Raw genomic sequence first — 16,964 nt, forward strand, 5'->3', positions numbered from 1 at the left:
TGTTTGCTACTGGGGTTGGAGGGGTGCAGCTGAGGACTGAAGGTTTCAGAGGAGTTGACAAGGACCAGATTCACTCCCAAGGCTGGCTCCAAGCACCTTGTCCTCCACTCCCCCAGCAACTGGTGCCTGCCTCCTGTTCTTTCCACTACATCGTAGGGATCATTGCCCAAGCCATTTAACAGTGCTCTTCTTCCTTTTATGGACAGAGGGAAGTATTTTTATATAGATAAGTTATTTACAACACTTTCTCAGGAACTGGGCTGAGCTGCAAAAAGCAAAACCAACTTCTTCAAAATTGGCGGGGAGCTGGGAAAAATAACCTTATTATGCCCCAGAGACAGACAAGGCTTAAAACAGCCCCAGGCTCTAAATGTTACATAAACACAAGGCAACAGAAAAAGACCTCCACCCCCACACCGCTGCTGTGTTGGAAATAACCTCCTGCTCCCAAACAACTCATACTGAACCCATCTTAGCTCCACATCAACAGGCTTATAGTCTGACAGGCTTTTGTAATGGGATCTCAACTACAGCTACCCCTGATCTGGCTTTCCCCTCTTGCTGGACCCCCATCTGGGAGGCATACATGAGGAGATAGTTTATGTAAGGCAGGAAGGGGTTAAAGTGTCTCATTTGCTTGGTCCAAAACACCAGTTCCATTCTGGGAAGTGGCAAAAAGAAACAACCATGTTAATTTCAGGCACCTCCTAGTGTTATTGCACAAGGTGCAATTGGAGGTCAGAAAATAAGGGGCAACACCCAGGACATAATTATGTTTGGATTTTTGTGTTTGTTAATACTAATGGAAGGTTTGGGGGAAGAGTCACCAGCCCTGAACTGGGCCCCTCCAGGAACGAGGTTCTTGACTGACAATCTCTCGTTTTTAGCCCAGGTACTGAGGATTTTCCAGCAGGAGGTGGTTTCTAGGGCCCCTCCCCATTGACCAGATTCTCCTCCTCTATATAGGGAGGCTGCAAAGACAGAGAGGATTTGGACTGTTCCAGTTGTTAGCTGTACAGGTTCCAGATTCTCCAATTCACTCTCTGCTTCCCTACTTGGATATCTGTAAGTACTACAGTGACTGAGGACTCTCCTGCTGGGGGAGGGAGCTGGTAGTGAACAGATGTTTCTAACATAGTTACTTTAGCAATCTAAGTTATTGTGTACCTTTGCAAAAGCAATTTATTTGTGAATTACTTTCAGGTTACAAACACTTGCTGCTTTCTTAAGCTGTATTGTGACAGACCTACAAAACATGCTTGATTGTCTTACACCTGATCTGCATGTTGCGAACAGTGCATTCAGTTTAAAATTCACTGAAAGATCATGGTAAACTCAAAATTGCCAAGTGGTGTGAGAAATTCATAATTTGTTTTATATCACTCCATAGATGCATCTGTTTACACAGAGATGTAGAGAAACAAATACACAGTAGATGTGTGTAATATAATAATACTTTGCAGTTCTATGGCACCTTTTCCAGACGATGAAAGGTACAAACTAATTAACTTTAAATATGTATCCAGTAAAGATGCTCTAGTAAAAGATGCAGTAGTAGTTTAGCAGTAGGTTTTCTTTATATGTTTTCAATACTAATATATAAAATAACTTAGTTTTAATATTTAGTTGATTACAATATACTGGTAAATGTATTTCTGATTAAAATATAATTAGCTTTGCAAATTTTCTGTTTAATTGCATAGCAAAAAATACCTTTTAAAATACGAAAGAAAAGCATCACCTTTATTATTACAGAAATAACAACGTAGATTTGCATGTTAAGAATAAAGAGAAGGCTATATCAGATTTCTTCACTGTTAGTGAGGTGCACTTGTTAGTAAAGTTTATATGCGTAGGTCTGAAGATTTTTTTTTTCCTTGAGTGGAAGAAACTAAGCAATAAACTCAAATTTGTAATAAAAGTGATGTGAATAAAGAAAAAAGTCAGTAGATGGCAGTATAGAAAGCATCATTGGTATCCCAGAAGAAAAAAAATCTCACTGACTTTTTATATTATCATTTTTTTAATTAATCAAAATATGACCCTTCTAACCTGGATAGAAAAGTCAGTAAACCTGATTTGTTATTTCTTTGTTAGATATTTTGTAACCGATATTTTTATTGCAAAAAATGTTCATACTTTTTTTTAAAATAAATCAAATTGTATCTTATTCAAAAGTTTCCATTAGCTATCAGCTCCTAAGAATGTACTTTGTAAAGAGTCAATATTCTGAATTACTAATAGTCAACATCACTTTTAAACCTCAACCACTGAAACCAAAAGTATGAACAACTGGAATATTAACTACTGGAAAGCTAAAAGCTGGATGGAGTGGTAGTTTTAATTTAGTGCACGTTACTGCTCTGGCTGTATTCGCTGGGATGTAAACATTGATTTTTATTATCACATTTGCAATGGACATGTTATTCCCTAAAAGGTATTTGTTTTGAATTTGTTATCATTACATTTTTGTGGAACAGTTAGTATTGAGAAGAACATGACCATATATGGTAGCATCATGCATGGATGTATGCATTGGATCTAGAGCTCTTTACAAATTACTATGATTTGTTAGTTGTCTATGTACTGGCTTTTCTTTTAAACCTGTTCATATTATAAGAAATTAGGGACAGCTTCTCTAGACCTTGTCATTTACTGCTCTAATTAAAAGATGGCTCAGTACATGCTGCTTATATTCTAGTGAACAAACATCCATATTCCAGAGTACATTGAGGCAAATTCACTTCTGCAGACAGTGGAGTTAAATTTGGCAGGAAACTGGTCTATTAACTTCTTTTCTCCAGTTCATAATGTATGTCATAACCTGAGATAAAGCAATCATTCTGATTTCTTTGAAATCTTTAACTAGCTGTCAGTTACACAATCAGTGTTATGTAATAACTTGAATTATAAGAGACTGGAAAGTCTGCCAAGCAATCAAAGTAATTAAAAGAAAAATAGAAGCTAAGTTTTTCAGTACTGACAATTTCATTACATGGAGAGTTTAGAAGAAAGAGCCATATGAAACAGTTAAAATACTAGCGCTTAAAACCAGCTCAAGAGAAGTTGAAGTTAAAGCTATTAATAAATTAACACTTAACTAATTAACATACATATTAATATCCTCTTTGTTCAGGTGGGAAATGGACATTCAGAGATTGTGTCTTATAGGAGAACTCTGAGAGCCAATATTAGAATTCAGGAGTTCCTGGTTCCCAGTCCCACACTCCTACTACACTACTGCTGATTGCTTCAAAAAATTGGATATATCGAGGCTAGTGAATTTCACATGTTGGGGGGTTGACAACAAAGCAGCATGGCACCTCATGTTTGATTTTACTGACATCAGTGTCACCTGCATTCTGAGTGCGATAATAGCCGCCTAAACCTCATCCTGTCAGAAAACAACAAACTATTACGTCTGTGCCAGTGCTTTAATTGATGCCAGGCATGGGCTGTTAAGTGCAGCTTCAGAGCCATGGAATTCCTGTTAAGAATATTCTTTATGTTCGGATCTGTTTAGGGCCTGGGGGGTGAAAATACTTCCCCACTCCCCAGCTCCCCTTTCAGGAAAAAAAAAGATAAGAAAGATCTTTCTAAGGAGTTATCATAGCACAAGAAATTATGAATTTGGGCCAAACAGCTGGTTACTGGCTGTGTTCTCTGTTCCGATACTCCTTATGAGGACAGAAGTTGTTTGTGGAAGTCATATTGTGCAAGTGGTGATGGGCAGCCACTAATCTAACAAATATTTCCCCTAAGCCTGTGATAAGCCTTTTATACTGGGAGGCATGTGCTGTAGAAAAGAGGGGTGAGGAGTAATTGCTTTCCCATTTAAACAAAGAGTCTCTCTTAGCCAGGACCAGGGAGGCAACACCACTTGATCAACAAGGTTTTAATTAATTGCACTTCCTGGAAATGTTTATACTTTTCTCCAAGAACAATAAACACTGTGTATATTTATTGTAAAGCACAGCGGTCAAATTCCGTCATTTGAAATGAAGTGTGGAAGGGCAATGAAGACCATGGAGAAATGATCGGGGTTGGGAAGAAAGAAGGAAGAGTATCCTCTCCTGAGAATGTAGGGGTGCATGTTCACGTGTGTTTATGTACAAATATATATTCTGCACCCCTTTATACTGCTGATAGGTGCATTCCGAAGGCAAAAAATTCACACTTCAAAAACATTTTGTGAACTACAGCGATGTCATCTCTAGCAGGACTGATTGAGCAGCAGCCAGAATGGGGGAGATTCCATCACAACCTGGGCAATTGCCCCAGCTCTCCCTCCTGTTTGATGTGGGGATTTCTAACACTATCACTATGTATAATTGTACATATAGTATAGTGGCAAGACCAATGTCAAATTGTGGCAAATTGCCGGCACTACTTTGATGGGTCTCATGCTTTCTCTTCTTGGGGAGGGTTCAGGGCACCATTTCTCACCCCTGAACTGGGGTATTAACTGCACCACTAGTGTCCTAGAGGGGAATGGAGAGAGAGGGACCCAGGCCCACCCTCTATTCCCGGTCCTAGCCCAGGGGCCCTAGGGATAGCAGTAAACCACTTGAACTAGCGATTCCTTCCCCTGGGCTACTTCCCTCTTCTGCCCTTCAGCTTGTGGGGCTTCCTGGCCTCCCTCTGCACAAACCAGGTGTCCCTTTACCTAGGGTCTTGGTCTTCTTAGCCCACTGCAGCACTTCTCCAAACTCTCCTCTGCTTCCCTCCAAACTGCTCTCTACTTCAACATCAATCCACTCTACTTCAACTCCTTCCCTTGTCTGATTGGAGCAGGGAGTTTTTATCAGGTGACTGGCTTCAGGTGCTTTAATTGGCTTCAGGTGCTTTAATTAATTTATAGCAAACTTTCTTCCCTCTACAGGGAATAAGGCTCCCTTCTAACACTCTCCTGCTGCCCTCTGGCTATGCTGTATCACAAAATATAAAAGTTTGATTTGTTTTAGCACCCAATTGCAGCCATGGATTAAGGCAAGATCTATGGGGCCAAGTCTTGGGGTCATAGGGTACTTAAAACGAGCAGTGGGTCTCATAGGAGAATCAAGTGGTAGCACACAGCTGATGGGGTTGGGTGGGCTGGGTTGCCTTACACGGATGGGAGATCAAGGGGTCATGAATGGGAGGAAGAAAAGAAACCACCTGGAGGACCTGGGGGAGGATTAATAAATGTCTTTTGAGGAGGGAAAAATGTAGGTTAATTTGAGTCCTGTTTATACATAATCTACCTTCCTATAAGTTTGACACGTAAAGGGTGCAGCGAGAAAGTTTAACATGAGCTGCCTTACACAAGAGCTGCTGACTATAGACCAAATCCTACTCTTGGATACATACATGCACCTCCCATTGAAGTCAATGTATTCTGCATTGACTGAAGCTTCTGGGTACTTTTCAGCGGGAGCCTCATGCAGAGTGGAATTTGGCTCTCTTGTGTAACAACTCAAAGCAGTCATTAACTTCATGCCAAAACTCTTCCAAAATCAATAGCAACAATTAGCTCACATATGAAAAGTATCGGAAGAGACAGGAGAACATAGTTCAGTGGGATAGACCTCTTTTTCTGTGCATCATTCTGTGCTGCATGTAAAACACTTATGACTTCTGTCAACACTTGTTTTTAGGCACAGTAAGGAAGGGAGATGTGAACTTCTTCTTAATCTAATGTGAATAAATAGACTAAAACTGTTATGCCCCTCTGTGGGTCCAGCTGGTCCCAAGATGTAGTGGGTGAATTTTCCATCTTTCATTCTTCTGACAATGCTAGTGGCAGTAAAACAAAGACATTTAGAGGAAAGTCATTTAGTGGAGTTTGAGATTTCCAAAGGAGTCTAAAGAAGTTAGGTGCCCAACTTCCACTGAATTTCAGTTAGTCTTGTTCATCCAACCCCCTTCAGCTCCTCTAAAAACCCAGTCTTTCTTTAAGGTGTAATATTCATGTTACTCCCAGAGATCCATGTGACACTTGGATACTAAAGTGTGTGTCCGCTTTGCCAGACAGAAAATTGTTGTGCAAGTATGTTCACAGTGACTCTCATCTCCTTCCAGGTGAGGACTGTTTTGGTTAGCTGTGTGTAGTCTCACTGGTTGACTGTAGTGGTCCATAGCACTCCGGTCTTTGAACTTGCTCCAGACTTTTTGTTTGGATGCTGTGAATATTCAATTCATTCTCACCAGGGAAAGGCCTGCCTTTTGTCTCTGCTCTGTTTTCTTCCCTTTCTCCCATTTTCCTCCCTGCCTTTTCCTCCTCAGATTTGCTGCCTCCCTTTCCCCAGTTCTTCTTCCTGCAGAACCAGGCAACCTGACCAGTCACATATTCTCTTCCCTGCTTTAGTGCCTTTGCTACCATCACTTTAACTCCTCCTTGTCTTCCTTGCTGCAGCCGCAAGGAACCTGACTGGGGACCTCTCTTCCGACCTGTTGGAGCAGGAAAGAAAACCAAACAGCCACCTTTTCACCCCGCTCTGGAGTGAGTGTGGTGGGCTAGGGGAGACGGCTTACAACTATCTGTGCTTGCCATCCCCAGCTCAGCCACTTGCTGATCTTTTGGGCAGGTCATCAACCAGAGTACTGGAAGAAGCTGCTGGCTGGGGGTAAGCAAAGCAGCTACAACTTTCAGCTGAGGAAAGGAACTGTACTGCAGCTGCTTTATCTGAGCACCATTAGAGTTGGGTACAGGATGCTGGTACAGCATCCCTGCTTATACCAGCCCTCTTTGAGTACCACATTAGATGAGGCCTACTGTGCCAAGACTAAGTTCAGGCTTGTTACATTTTTTCTGTCCACTTCTTGTGTGCATATCTATCCTTGGACAGATGATTTGTCACTATCTAAATAGTATGGGAAGAGTAAATTAAGCTGGCTTCAGTAGTCATGAATATCAGAGTTAGTCTGAATCTGCTGCTAAACTCTTAACTTTCTTTTCTTTTTTTCTCTTGACCTTTTTCTTAATCTGGCTCTTCCCTGAGTGCAATAGAATTAATATGGTTTGAAGTAGTGTTTGGCAATCGTTCGTTTCCATCCTTTTTTGGAATGCAGTCTAGGACTTTGTTCTTTTGCTAATTATTTAATTATTACATTGGCACTTCAGTATGCACCCAGAAAATATTTAGATAACAAGATATCTTATTTGTCTCTCATCTCTGTTAGCTCTGAATTGAACAAGAAACAGGGCTGGAGCAGGCTTTTGCTACTCATTTTAAAGCGGTGCAGTGAAAATCTGAATTATAGACACTAATTACACATTATTCTTCTGTCAATCTTTTGTGTAAAACCTCCAAAAAAGAAATAAAAGTGATAAACCTATGATCATGTCATTTTAATGTCATCAAAGCTTTCAGTTTCCCTAGATGATTTTGGACACAGTACTCGAAAATGACAATGATCTTGCCCCTAAAAAGCGTCTCTCAGCCAAATCAGTCCTATAACGCTTCACCAATTTTCCTGCTTGACTGAGCAAATATAACTGATTAGGAGGAGCAGTATTATGTGTGATGGTAATACACTCCTCTTATTCCTGCATCTCAGTCAACTTCTCTGCAGAAGCACAGGGAAGAGCTCAGTCTTTTCAGGATTTTAACAAATAATAAAACTGCATAGAAAGTGCAATCAATTTCATACTATAACATTTAATATAGAAAGACATTTGCTACCAGCATTAGGAATATTTATGAAAACTTTTCCTAGAGAGCTATTTTGTTGTATCTCTACTGGGTTTTCTCATACAGATTTCACCAATTGGTTGCTGTTATACAAGTTTCAGTGCAAGGAATACCTTAGCACCTACACATGTACACTCCCCTCCAATCTTTTCACAGAGATGACTTCTCAGTCACTGCAGTGTGGCATCAGAAGTGCCTATGTATCACCTAGGCTCCTCAGAGCCAGAGGAGAATGGCAGCTCCAAACTCTTTAATCTCTTCAGCAAAGTAATCTAAACAGCCTCATGGCCAGTAGCAATTCTTGTCCTGGAGTCAATAGTTGGCGTCTCCTTGGCTTCCAGCAAGATGAGGAATTTGGATTCAAAATGGCACAGGCTCTGGAACACAGGAGACGCGATCATAGTCCTGCATTATTCAGCTACTGAGTCCCCAGGAGTGTCACCACATCCCTCAATCTTTTCCCCACTGAGCTCTGATTGGCTCAGTTCTCAGATGGTGAATATGTGATACCTGTGAGACTGCTTGCCCTGAATGGAAACCTTCTGCATTGTTTCAGAGACAGCTACTGAGCATGCCCAATAACTACCACATCCCTTCCTCTAAATGTCTCGGTGCCCTTCTCACTGACTGTATGTCTACACAGCAAAAGCTGTGAATGGCTGGGCTATCTAAACCAGCTTGAATTCAGGCAGCACAGGTAGCAATATTGGTAGTAGAAACCCAGCATGGACCTTGGGCACGTACTTGACTCATACCTTCATCCTAGTTCAGTTTATGAAAAGGTCAAGCTAAGCCTTACTTTGTGACCTCATTATCCACAGAGAGCTCACAATTCAAAGTGACAAGTGGCCTAAATAAGCATTGTCCCTAGCTTATATATTTTCCTCCTCTGACTCCCCATATTCTCATTATTTCTTGGGTAGTGCCCATCACCATTATCTAGGTCTATTTTTACATGGTTTAGAATGATTAATATTGATCAATATTTTCAACAAAGAGGGAATTCAGACCTGGTCTACACTACAAAGTTAGGTCAATATAAGCCACCTTGTGTTGACTTAGTTTGCATATATCTACACTTAAATTTGTCTCCCACCAACATAAGTGTCCTCTTACAGCAACACAATATAACCGCCTCCCCAAGTGACATTGAGCCAGGGTCAATGTACTGAGATCAGTGCGGCACAAGTGTGTTACTTATATGGGCCCTAGCAGTCCTACAGCAGCTGTCTCACAATGCCTGACAGTAAAAGATCCGATCATAATTGTGAACTCCACTGCTCAGGGGTCACAGAGACCAGAAGACAGCCTCCCCCTTAAAGTCATGGAAATTTTTGAAATGCCTTTTCCTGATTGCCCAGCTTGGCAAGACACCCAGCTGCTCTCCTTTGTTGTGTGCAACTGCCCAGCTGACCGTGCTGGCTACATGCTCCTCACGCGCTCCAGTTTGGGGTAGACAGGAGATATTGGATCTCCTTGGCTTTTGGGCAGAAGAGGCTGTGCAAGCACAACTACAGACCATCAGTAGAAACGTGAACATCTATGAGCAGATTGAACAGCGGATGCAGGAGAAGAGGTATGACAGGGACCAGCAGCAGTGCCATGTGAAAGCAAAGGAACTGGATCAGGTATACCAGAAGGCGGGGGAGAGGCGAACAGTCAATCTGGTGCCAGCCCACAGACCTGCCACTGACAAAGAACTGCATGCCATATTTGGCAGAAATTGCACCACCACCACCCCCACAGACCACCATGTATACCTCCAAGGAGCCCAAGTCACAGGCCCTTGGTGGGAACAGCGAAAATGAGGAGTAGGTAGAGGAGGAAGAGGCAGAGGATGGGGGACATGCGACCAGGGGGGTCCAGCCGTGCTGCAAGCCAGGACCTGTTAGACTCCACCATAGTCCAGTCAGTCCCAGCAGTTGAGCATGGGCGAGCCCAATGCATGGAAAGGTATCTCAGATAATAGTGTAATTGTATTTCCCATTACAATGATGTACAGATGGCACCCTCAACTTAACAGGACACAGCTACTGACTATCATTAATTTACTCCTGACGGAAGAGGTAATGTTACAACAAAGAGAGGTGGTGTTGTCACCTGCTTTTCATTCCCCTGTAGAATTAGGCAACAGAAGGGGTTTGTTTATGGGCACAGGGGTGTCCCTGGAATTCTTCTCAGAGATCTCAGCAGAACTTTCATGGAGGTACTCTGCAGTCCTCTCCTGAAGGGATGGCAGCCTTATTTCTTCTCCGCAGACTTTCCCACTCCAGTCAGCGATAACTTCAGCTGGCACCCTGACAGTACACAAGCTAGCTGCATCTGGGCCTGGACAGCTTCAGGATACCAGCAGCCACTGTGCTGTCTGTGCCTTTGTCACCCTCAGGAGTGAGATGTCAGCTAAAATCACCACTGCCTGTGGAAATAGTGCCAGTATTCAGTGCCATTGCCCTATACTTATAGTTTCAGGCAACTGAGCAAATCCCTCCTCATTTCCCTCACCCCTGGCTGGCCATACTCAGTATGCCTGGTGCTGTGAATGGAGCCATGCACATGCATTCCAAAGCAAAAGTGTCAATAAGCAGATCTTTGCTTAAAACTTTAGGGGAGCAAGGGAAGTGAGTTCTGAATCTTAACTTTTGTGTTCCGTTGTGACTATATCGACAATGGTACCTCTGCGTCTTCTATCTGTAGCTGCTGCCATTGCGGACATGAGGGATTACCCCTCCACATCCGCGAAACCCCTGAGGCAGATAAGGAGGAGAAAAGATGACTCTGGATGACATGTTGAATGAGATCCTGCAAATCAGTGCTGCATCAGCCCATAAGCAAAGGATCTGGAGGGGGGAACACTGCAGACAGCCTGGAGAAGGAAAGAGTGGGCAGGAGAAAGGCCCAGGAGCCCTACCAGGAAAAGGAGAGGGAAGTGCACCAGGACATAATGGGGCTTCTCTGTGCTGCAGACTCTTGTGGACCTACAGGTTCAACAATCCCAGGCTCACCTCCCTTTGCGGTTCATGGAGAACCCCAGGACAGCACCTCCCTACTCACCTACCACTCACCTGCCATTAGCGTCCCATCCCTACCCCACCACTCCACCCTGGGTGACATTAAGACAACCACAGCTTCCCATACCCTGACCTGTGAAAGCCACAGTTGCTGTATATGTAGGTAAAATGGACATGAATGTCTTTCCCCTTGTAAAGTTCTGTTCCATTAATTTATTATTTTTTTAATGTATTTGCTTTTCAGTTGCACAGATTTTTCTTTGCACTGGTTTTGTTACTGAATTAAATTCTATTATTTGGAAAATAGTTCATCTTTATTAGTTCACAACATGTGCTGCAGGGTGCCTAGCAATTCTGAAAGCCCCCCACTTGTTACTGTACAGTGTGACACAACTCAGAGGATAAGTGACGAACAGTGCAATAATCAAAAATATACAGCAAGCAATGTAAAATTAATAGGTGCATTGACAGTGGTAGATTAATAGATGTACACCAAGCACCACACAATTCCTAACTGGCCCCAAAACAGCAATGCACAGTGTACCACAATGCCTTACATGACTCTCTGTTAAAGTGCTCTTTCAAATTCTCCCTGAGCTGTATAGCTCCATGTTGAGCTCTTCTACTAGTCCTTATGTCTAACTGATGACACTCAGCAGACAGCCACTCCACCCCAGCAGCAACTTTCCCCCCTTGGCTTTACAGATGTTATGCAGTACACAGCAGGCAGCTATACCCATTGGGATGTTTTTTCATTCAGATCCAATCTTGTGAGTAAACACCAGCATCCCTTCAATCTGAAAAAAGTGCCTTCAACAGTCATTTTGCACCTGCTTTCCTTGAATCTTTCCTTGGTACTGTCGAGGAGACTGGTATATGGCTAGATGAGCCAGGGGAACAAGGGGTAGGCCGGGTTCCCCAGGATCATTATTGGTTTTTCAACCTCACCAATGGTAATCTGCTAGTTGGGAAAGAAAGTCCCTGCTTGTAGCGTTATGAATAGTCCTGTGTTCTTAAAGATGTGAGCATCATGCAACTTCCTTGATCAGCCAACACTGATGTCAGTGAATTATTTCTGGTGATCCACCAATACTTGCATAACCATAGAAAAGTAGCCCTTTCTGTTGATGTACTTTGTGGCAAGGTACCCTGGTGCCAAAATAGGGATATATTCCACCCCATTTCAGGAACCTTATTGCTGCAAATCCATCAACTACAGTCTGCATATTGCCGGGACTCAGATCTGCATGGCCGGAGACAATTAACAGCCCTGCACACTTGCATGACAATGGCCCCCCGAGTGGATTTTCCAACTCTAAAATAATTTCACACTGACTGATAGCAATCCATCATTGCTAGTTGCCAGAGCACTGTCACCACTCACTTCTCCACTGTCAGTGCAGCTCTCGATTTTGGTCTCTCTGCACTGGAGGGCTGGAGCAAACTCAGCACAGAGATCTACGAATGTGGCCTTGTCCAACTAAAAGTTCTACAGCCACTGCTCATCATCCCAAGCCTGTATCATGATGCAATTCCACCACTCAGGGCTCATTTATCGGGCCCAGAAGCTGCACTCCATCATCTGCAGCTGCTCTGTGAATACCAACAACCACCTTGAATTGGTTCTTACCGCGTCCCACAGCAGTCTGTTCTTCAAGAAATCATCACGTTTCTCATTGCTTTGATTCTTCTCCTAGCTCTGTAAATACCAGACGATCGTGCACCTATGCTTACAGTGCTTATGACAATAGTAAAGAGCTGAGAAGGCTCCTAGCTTTTGTAGAGATGGTGGACTGCAAGGGTTTGTGGGATTTTTTTAAAAAAAGGTGCAACAATTATGGGGTATAGATGACATGGGATGGAAACAGTTGTCCCTTTGCTCCCAGTCACCCCTGCATTGCATTACCAAAACTTCCCAAAAGACCATGCACTGGACGATGTTGGGTGGCACACTGGGATACTTTCCCATTGTGCACCTCACTGTGCACTGACACAAGCACTCCTGGTGAGTATGCCCAGCGTCAACATAAGAAACCAGATCTGACGGACACAAGTGATGTAACAACTGTGGTGGCTTTATGCCGATGTAACTTGCATCAACCAAAGTTTGTAGTGTAGACATGGCCTCATACTGCATGCCTGGCCCTCTGCTTCTCACTCTCCGCACAGTCATTCCCCTCTCTCTACTCCCACCCAACACACACAACACTAAGTTATACAGCCTTAAGGAACAGAAGTGGATAGACCTAGCAAATAGGTTAAATGCTAAGGAACCTGAAGTTCCTGAACTGCCGGGACTGAAAGATTAATTTTAGACTGCTCTGTAAAGGCCTGAGCCAAAGACTATTGAAGTCAATGGAATAATTCCCATTGGTTTCAATGAATTTTGGAAGAGACCCTAAAAATGGCCATGCTAATGCTAAGATAGATGATTGTATGCAGTATTGTAGCCATGACGGTCCAAAAATATTAGAAAAAGGTGAGTGAGGTAGTATCTTTATTGGACCAAATGATTGGCAGGAGTGAACTCCAGTGGCACTGACCTTCTAGTGAGAATGCTTAGTGCTAGAAGCACAAAGGTACACAAGGGCAAACACTGTTGCACTACAATGACATGAGTGGTTCCTATCTACAATGTATCTTTCAGTCAAACTGATCCAGAATAGAACCATGTATGTTGTTGCAAGCTTTCCTATGTATATATGAATTTATAAATTGCAGTAGATTTCTGTAACATTTCTAGGCTCTTGTCAGATTTTACAGTTTCCCAATAAGACTTTAATAAGTAACAATTTCCTGCAAGAGTCAATAGTATTTTGTAAATACCACCTGATTAACAGTTTTAGAGGGATATTAGTGAACTCCACTCTGCCCTGACAGGATTAAGGTTATTGAGTGATGGTGGCAGCCGAATATAAATTAATGAAAATCTGCCCAAACATCTTTTATGGACAGATTCAGAACTACTAGGTGATGTCAATGACACTAACAATAGTACTATGTAATTTCGGTGTAATCCCTATTTAACCATGTTTAGTTTGGAACTCAGAATTCACATTTGCCTTCTTTTAAAACAAGCTTTTACTTTCTCAACAGGGGACTCTTGAGTCAAAATGGCACAAAAAACTCAGCTAAGTGATGATGAGAAGTTCCTCTTTATAGACAAAAACTTCCTTAACAGCCCACTTGCCCAAGCAGACTGGACAGCTAAAAGATTGGTATGGGTCCCCTCAGAAAAGCAAGGATTTGAAGCAGCAAGTATCAAGGAAGAGAAAGGAGATGAGGTTGTCGTCGAGCTGGCAGAAAATGGAAAGAAAATTACATTCAGCAAGGATGACATCCAGAAGATGAACCCTCCAAAATTCTCCAAAGTGGAGGACATGGCAGAGCTGACTTGCCTCAATGAAGCTTCAGTGCTGCACAATCTAAGGGAAAGATATTTCTCAGGCCTAATTTATGTAAGTAAATTCAGGCTCACCACTGTTACCTACTGATATGTTGACTGAGTCCTGTCATGAAACTGACACACTTTAGTCAATACAGAGGTTCTGTGTTTCTGAACAGTAATGACATGTGTAGATTATGCCTTTCCTCCTGACGCTTTCCAATGTAAAATGCATTTGATCCATTTTCCCATTTGACTTTTTTGTATATTCTACATTTTCCCCTGTTTGACTTCTCCTATTGTAACTAAGGATACAGCCTCTGTAGTTCTTTTGCACACTAGCTCAGGGGAAGGCCCAAAGACTTGCTAATTCTGAAAGAACAGTGGTGACTTTGGAGGTTTTCCTTAGATAATCATAGAATCCTAGGCAGGGCCAGATTAACTTTTTGTGGGCCCAGCACTAAGCATATTTATGGACCCCCTGGGGAATGATTGTAAAAGGGGATGGGGGCAAAAGCACAGTGAGGCAGGAGCTAGGGTTGGTCTCTGGAGCAAGGGAGGGGCCATGAGCAAACTGCAGGGCTGGGGAGAGGGTTAAACAGGACCCCTGCCCCTGCCCACATAGAGCGGATACATACCTGGTTCTAGCCCATTCTCTTCATCTGACAGGTTCTCTTCCAGCCCTTTGGGGTGCGGCGTGGGAGGAGCAGAGGCTAATGTGGTTACTCCTATAACCGGACTTTTAGTTTCCAGTCAACACTGCTAACCAGACACCCAGGTCCCATTTTCTACTGGAGTTCCCAGTCTAAAACTGGATACCTGGCAACAGGGGTGCCAGAAAAGCCTGGGGGGGGGGGAGAGAAGGAGCAAGCAATCATTTTTAAAAGTGAGAGGGCTAAGCCTTAAGCGGTGGGAAGCAAGGGGTGGGTGGGCTAGGGAGTGGAGAGGAGCTAGTGGGCAGGGCCATGTCTGTTGTACTGCCCAGGTAGGTTAGAGACTGTGGGGATCAGCTGACACAGTATCCCCATCCCAGGTGACGTGACCGTCAGTGGGGCCTCCTGGGGGCCTCCCAGCCCTGTGCTCAGCTTCATTTTTGGGGCCCCTCCTTCGGACCCAGCCAAGGAAAAAAAACATTCTCTCATTCCCCCCCACCCCCATTTTTCATTCTTTTTTTCTTCATCCTCCTCTTATAAGTAATAGCAAGTAAATGAAAATAAAGTGAGGTACCTTGATTGTTCTTGTAGTCTAACTTATTTTTCCTCAGACCACTTGAAAATCTTGGAGGGCCTCGATGGACCACTTAATGATCTTTCCAAATATTGTAAAAAACCATTGGGGTGCGGGGTCTGGTCAGGAGCTAGGGTGAGGAATGGGGCTCAGGGTTGGGGTGTGGAGTGCTTACCTGGGGCAGATCCTGTTTGGTGTGAGGTGTGTAGGTGGGAATTGCGGTGAGGGGGGGGAATGCAGAAGCTCCCGTTTGGTGCTCAGGATGGGGCTGGGGATGTGGGAGGATGCAGGAGTCAGGGCATGGGGTGTGGAATGGGGGTTGGGTATGTGTGGGGGTGCAGGAGGCAGGGCAGGGGTCAGGGCAGGCAGAAGGTGTGGGCTGGGATCGTGGGGGTGCTCATGGCAGGGTGCTGGAGGGGGTATACCCCGATTCCAGCCCCTTCCCAAAGGCCCTGCCCCCTCCTCTTCTCCTCCCTCTCTCCGGAGCGGCAAGCTCGCTGAGGCTCCGCTCTTCCCCCTACCTCCTGCCGGCAAAGAGCTGATTGGCGGCAGGGAGAGGGGAAGGGGCGGAAACGCAGCACGCTGGGGGAAGAGGAGGGGGAGGAGCTTGGCTGCCAGCAGAGCCTGCCCTGCTGCAGCAGGAGCCCCAGGAGCTGGCAATACCAAGCTTCTGCCCCCGCGGGAGAGAATGGGGTGGGGCGGAGAAGAGTGGGCTGGGGCCCCTTTGGACCGTGGGCCCGGTGCCATGGTAAATCCAGTACTGATCATAGGATCATAGGACTGGAAGGGACCTTGAGAGGTCATCTATTCCAGTCCCCTGAACTCATGGCAGGACTTATAATACTTAGTCCTGCCATGAATGCAGGAGACTGGACTAGATGATGTCTCAAGGTCCCTTCCAGTCCTATGATTCTAAGTATTATCTAGACCATTCCTGACAGGTGTTTGTCTAACCTGTTCTAAAAATCTCCAATGATGGAGATTCCACAACCTCTCTAGGCAATTTATTCCAGTGCTTAACTACCTTGACAGTTAGGTAACGTTTCCGAATGTCCTACCTAAACCTCCCTTGCTGAAATTTAAGCCCATTACTTCTTGTCCTATCCTCAGAGGTTAAGAAAAACAATTTTTCCCCTTCTCCTTGTAATATTCTTTTACGTACTTGAAAACTGTTATCATGTCCCCGCTCACTCTTCTCTTTTCCAGACTAAACAAACCCAATTTTTTCAATCTTCCCTCACAGGTCATATTTTCTAGACCTTTAATCATTTTTGTCGCTCTTCTCTGGACTCTCTCCAATTTGTCCACATCTTTCCTGAAATATGGCACCCAGAACTGGACACAATACTCCAGCTGAGGCCTAATCAGTGCAGAGTAGAGCAGAAGAATTACTTCTCATGTCTTGCTTAAAACACTCCTGCTAATCAAACAGAGCCCCAATCTTGTACCTATTGAAATCAATGGGGGGTTTTCTTATAGACTTCAATGGAAGCATGAGTCAGCTCCCAAGTCAAGTGTTTCAGACATACTTCTCTCCCGCCCCAAAAAAACCCACCACCACCTATAAGGCCTAACCCCGCAGTCCTTGCTCAGGTAATATTCCCTTTGAAGTTAGTGGGGTTGCCAGGGTATAAATCAGCACACAGGCTCCAGTTCAGCTAGTTATTTCAG

The 16,964-nt window shown here is 43.9% G+C and overlaps 1 protein-coding gene across 5 annotated transcripts in view; it reads left to right on the plus strand.

Annotated features, from left to right (window-relative positions):
- Window positions 1–468: 468 nt before the first annotated feature.
- MYH11 (myosin heavy chain 11) overlaps window positions 469–16,964 on the plus strand; it is a 98,587-nt gene continuing 82,091 nt past the window's right edge. For 4 of the 5 annotated variants that reach the window (XM_038420487.2, XM_038420488.2, XM_038420489.2 and 1 more), the window contains exons 1-2: window positions 932–1,065; window positions 13,778–14,139. In XM_038420487.2, coding sequence (XP_038276415.1) covers window positions 13,795–14,139 — 345 coding nt within the window. In that variant the 5' untranslated portion in view covers window positions 932–1,065; window positions 13,778–13,794. Of the gene's footprint in view, window positions 604–931; window positions 1,066–13,777; window positions 14,140–16,964 lie in introns of those variants that run through there. The other variant, XM_043494119.1, reaches the window with a different exon arrangement.

This window comes from Dermochelys coriacea, chromosome 10 (assembly GCF_009764565.3).
Source record: "Dermochelys coriacea isolate rDerCor1 chromosome 10, rDerCor1.pri.v4, whole genome shotgun sequence".
Lineage (NCBI taxonomy): Eukaryota > Metazoa > Chordata > Testudines > Dermochelyidae > Dermochelys > Dermochelys coriacea.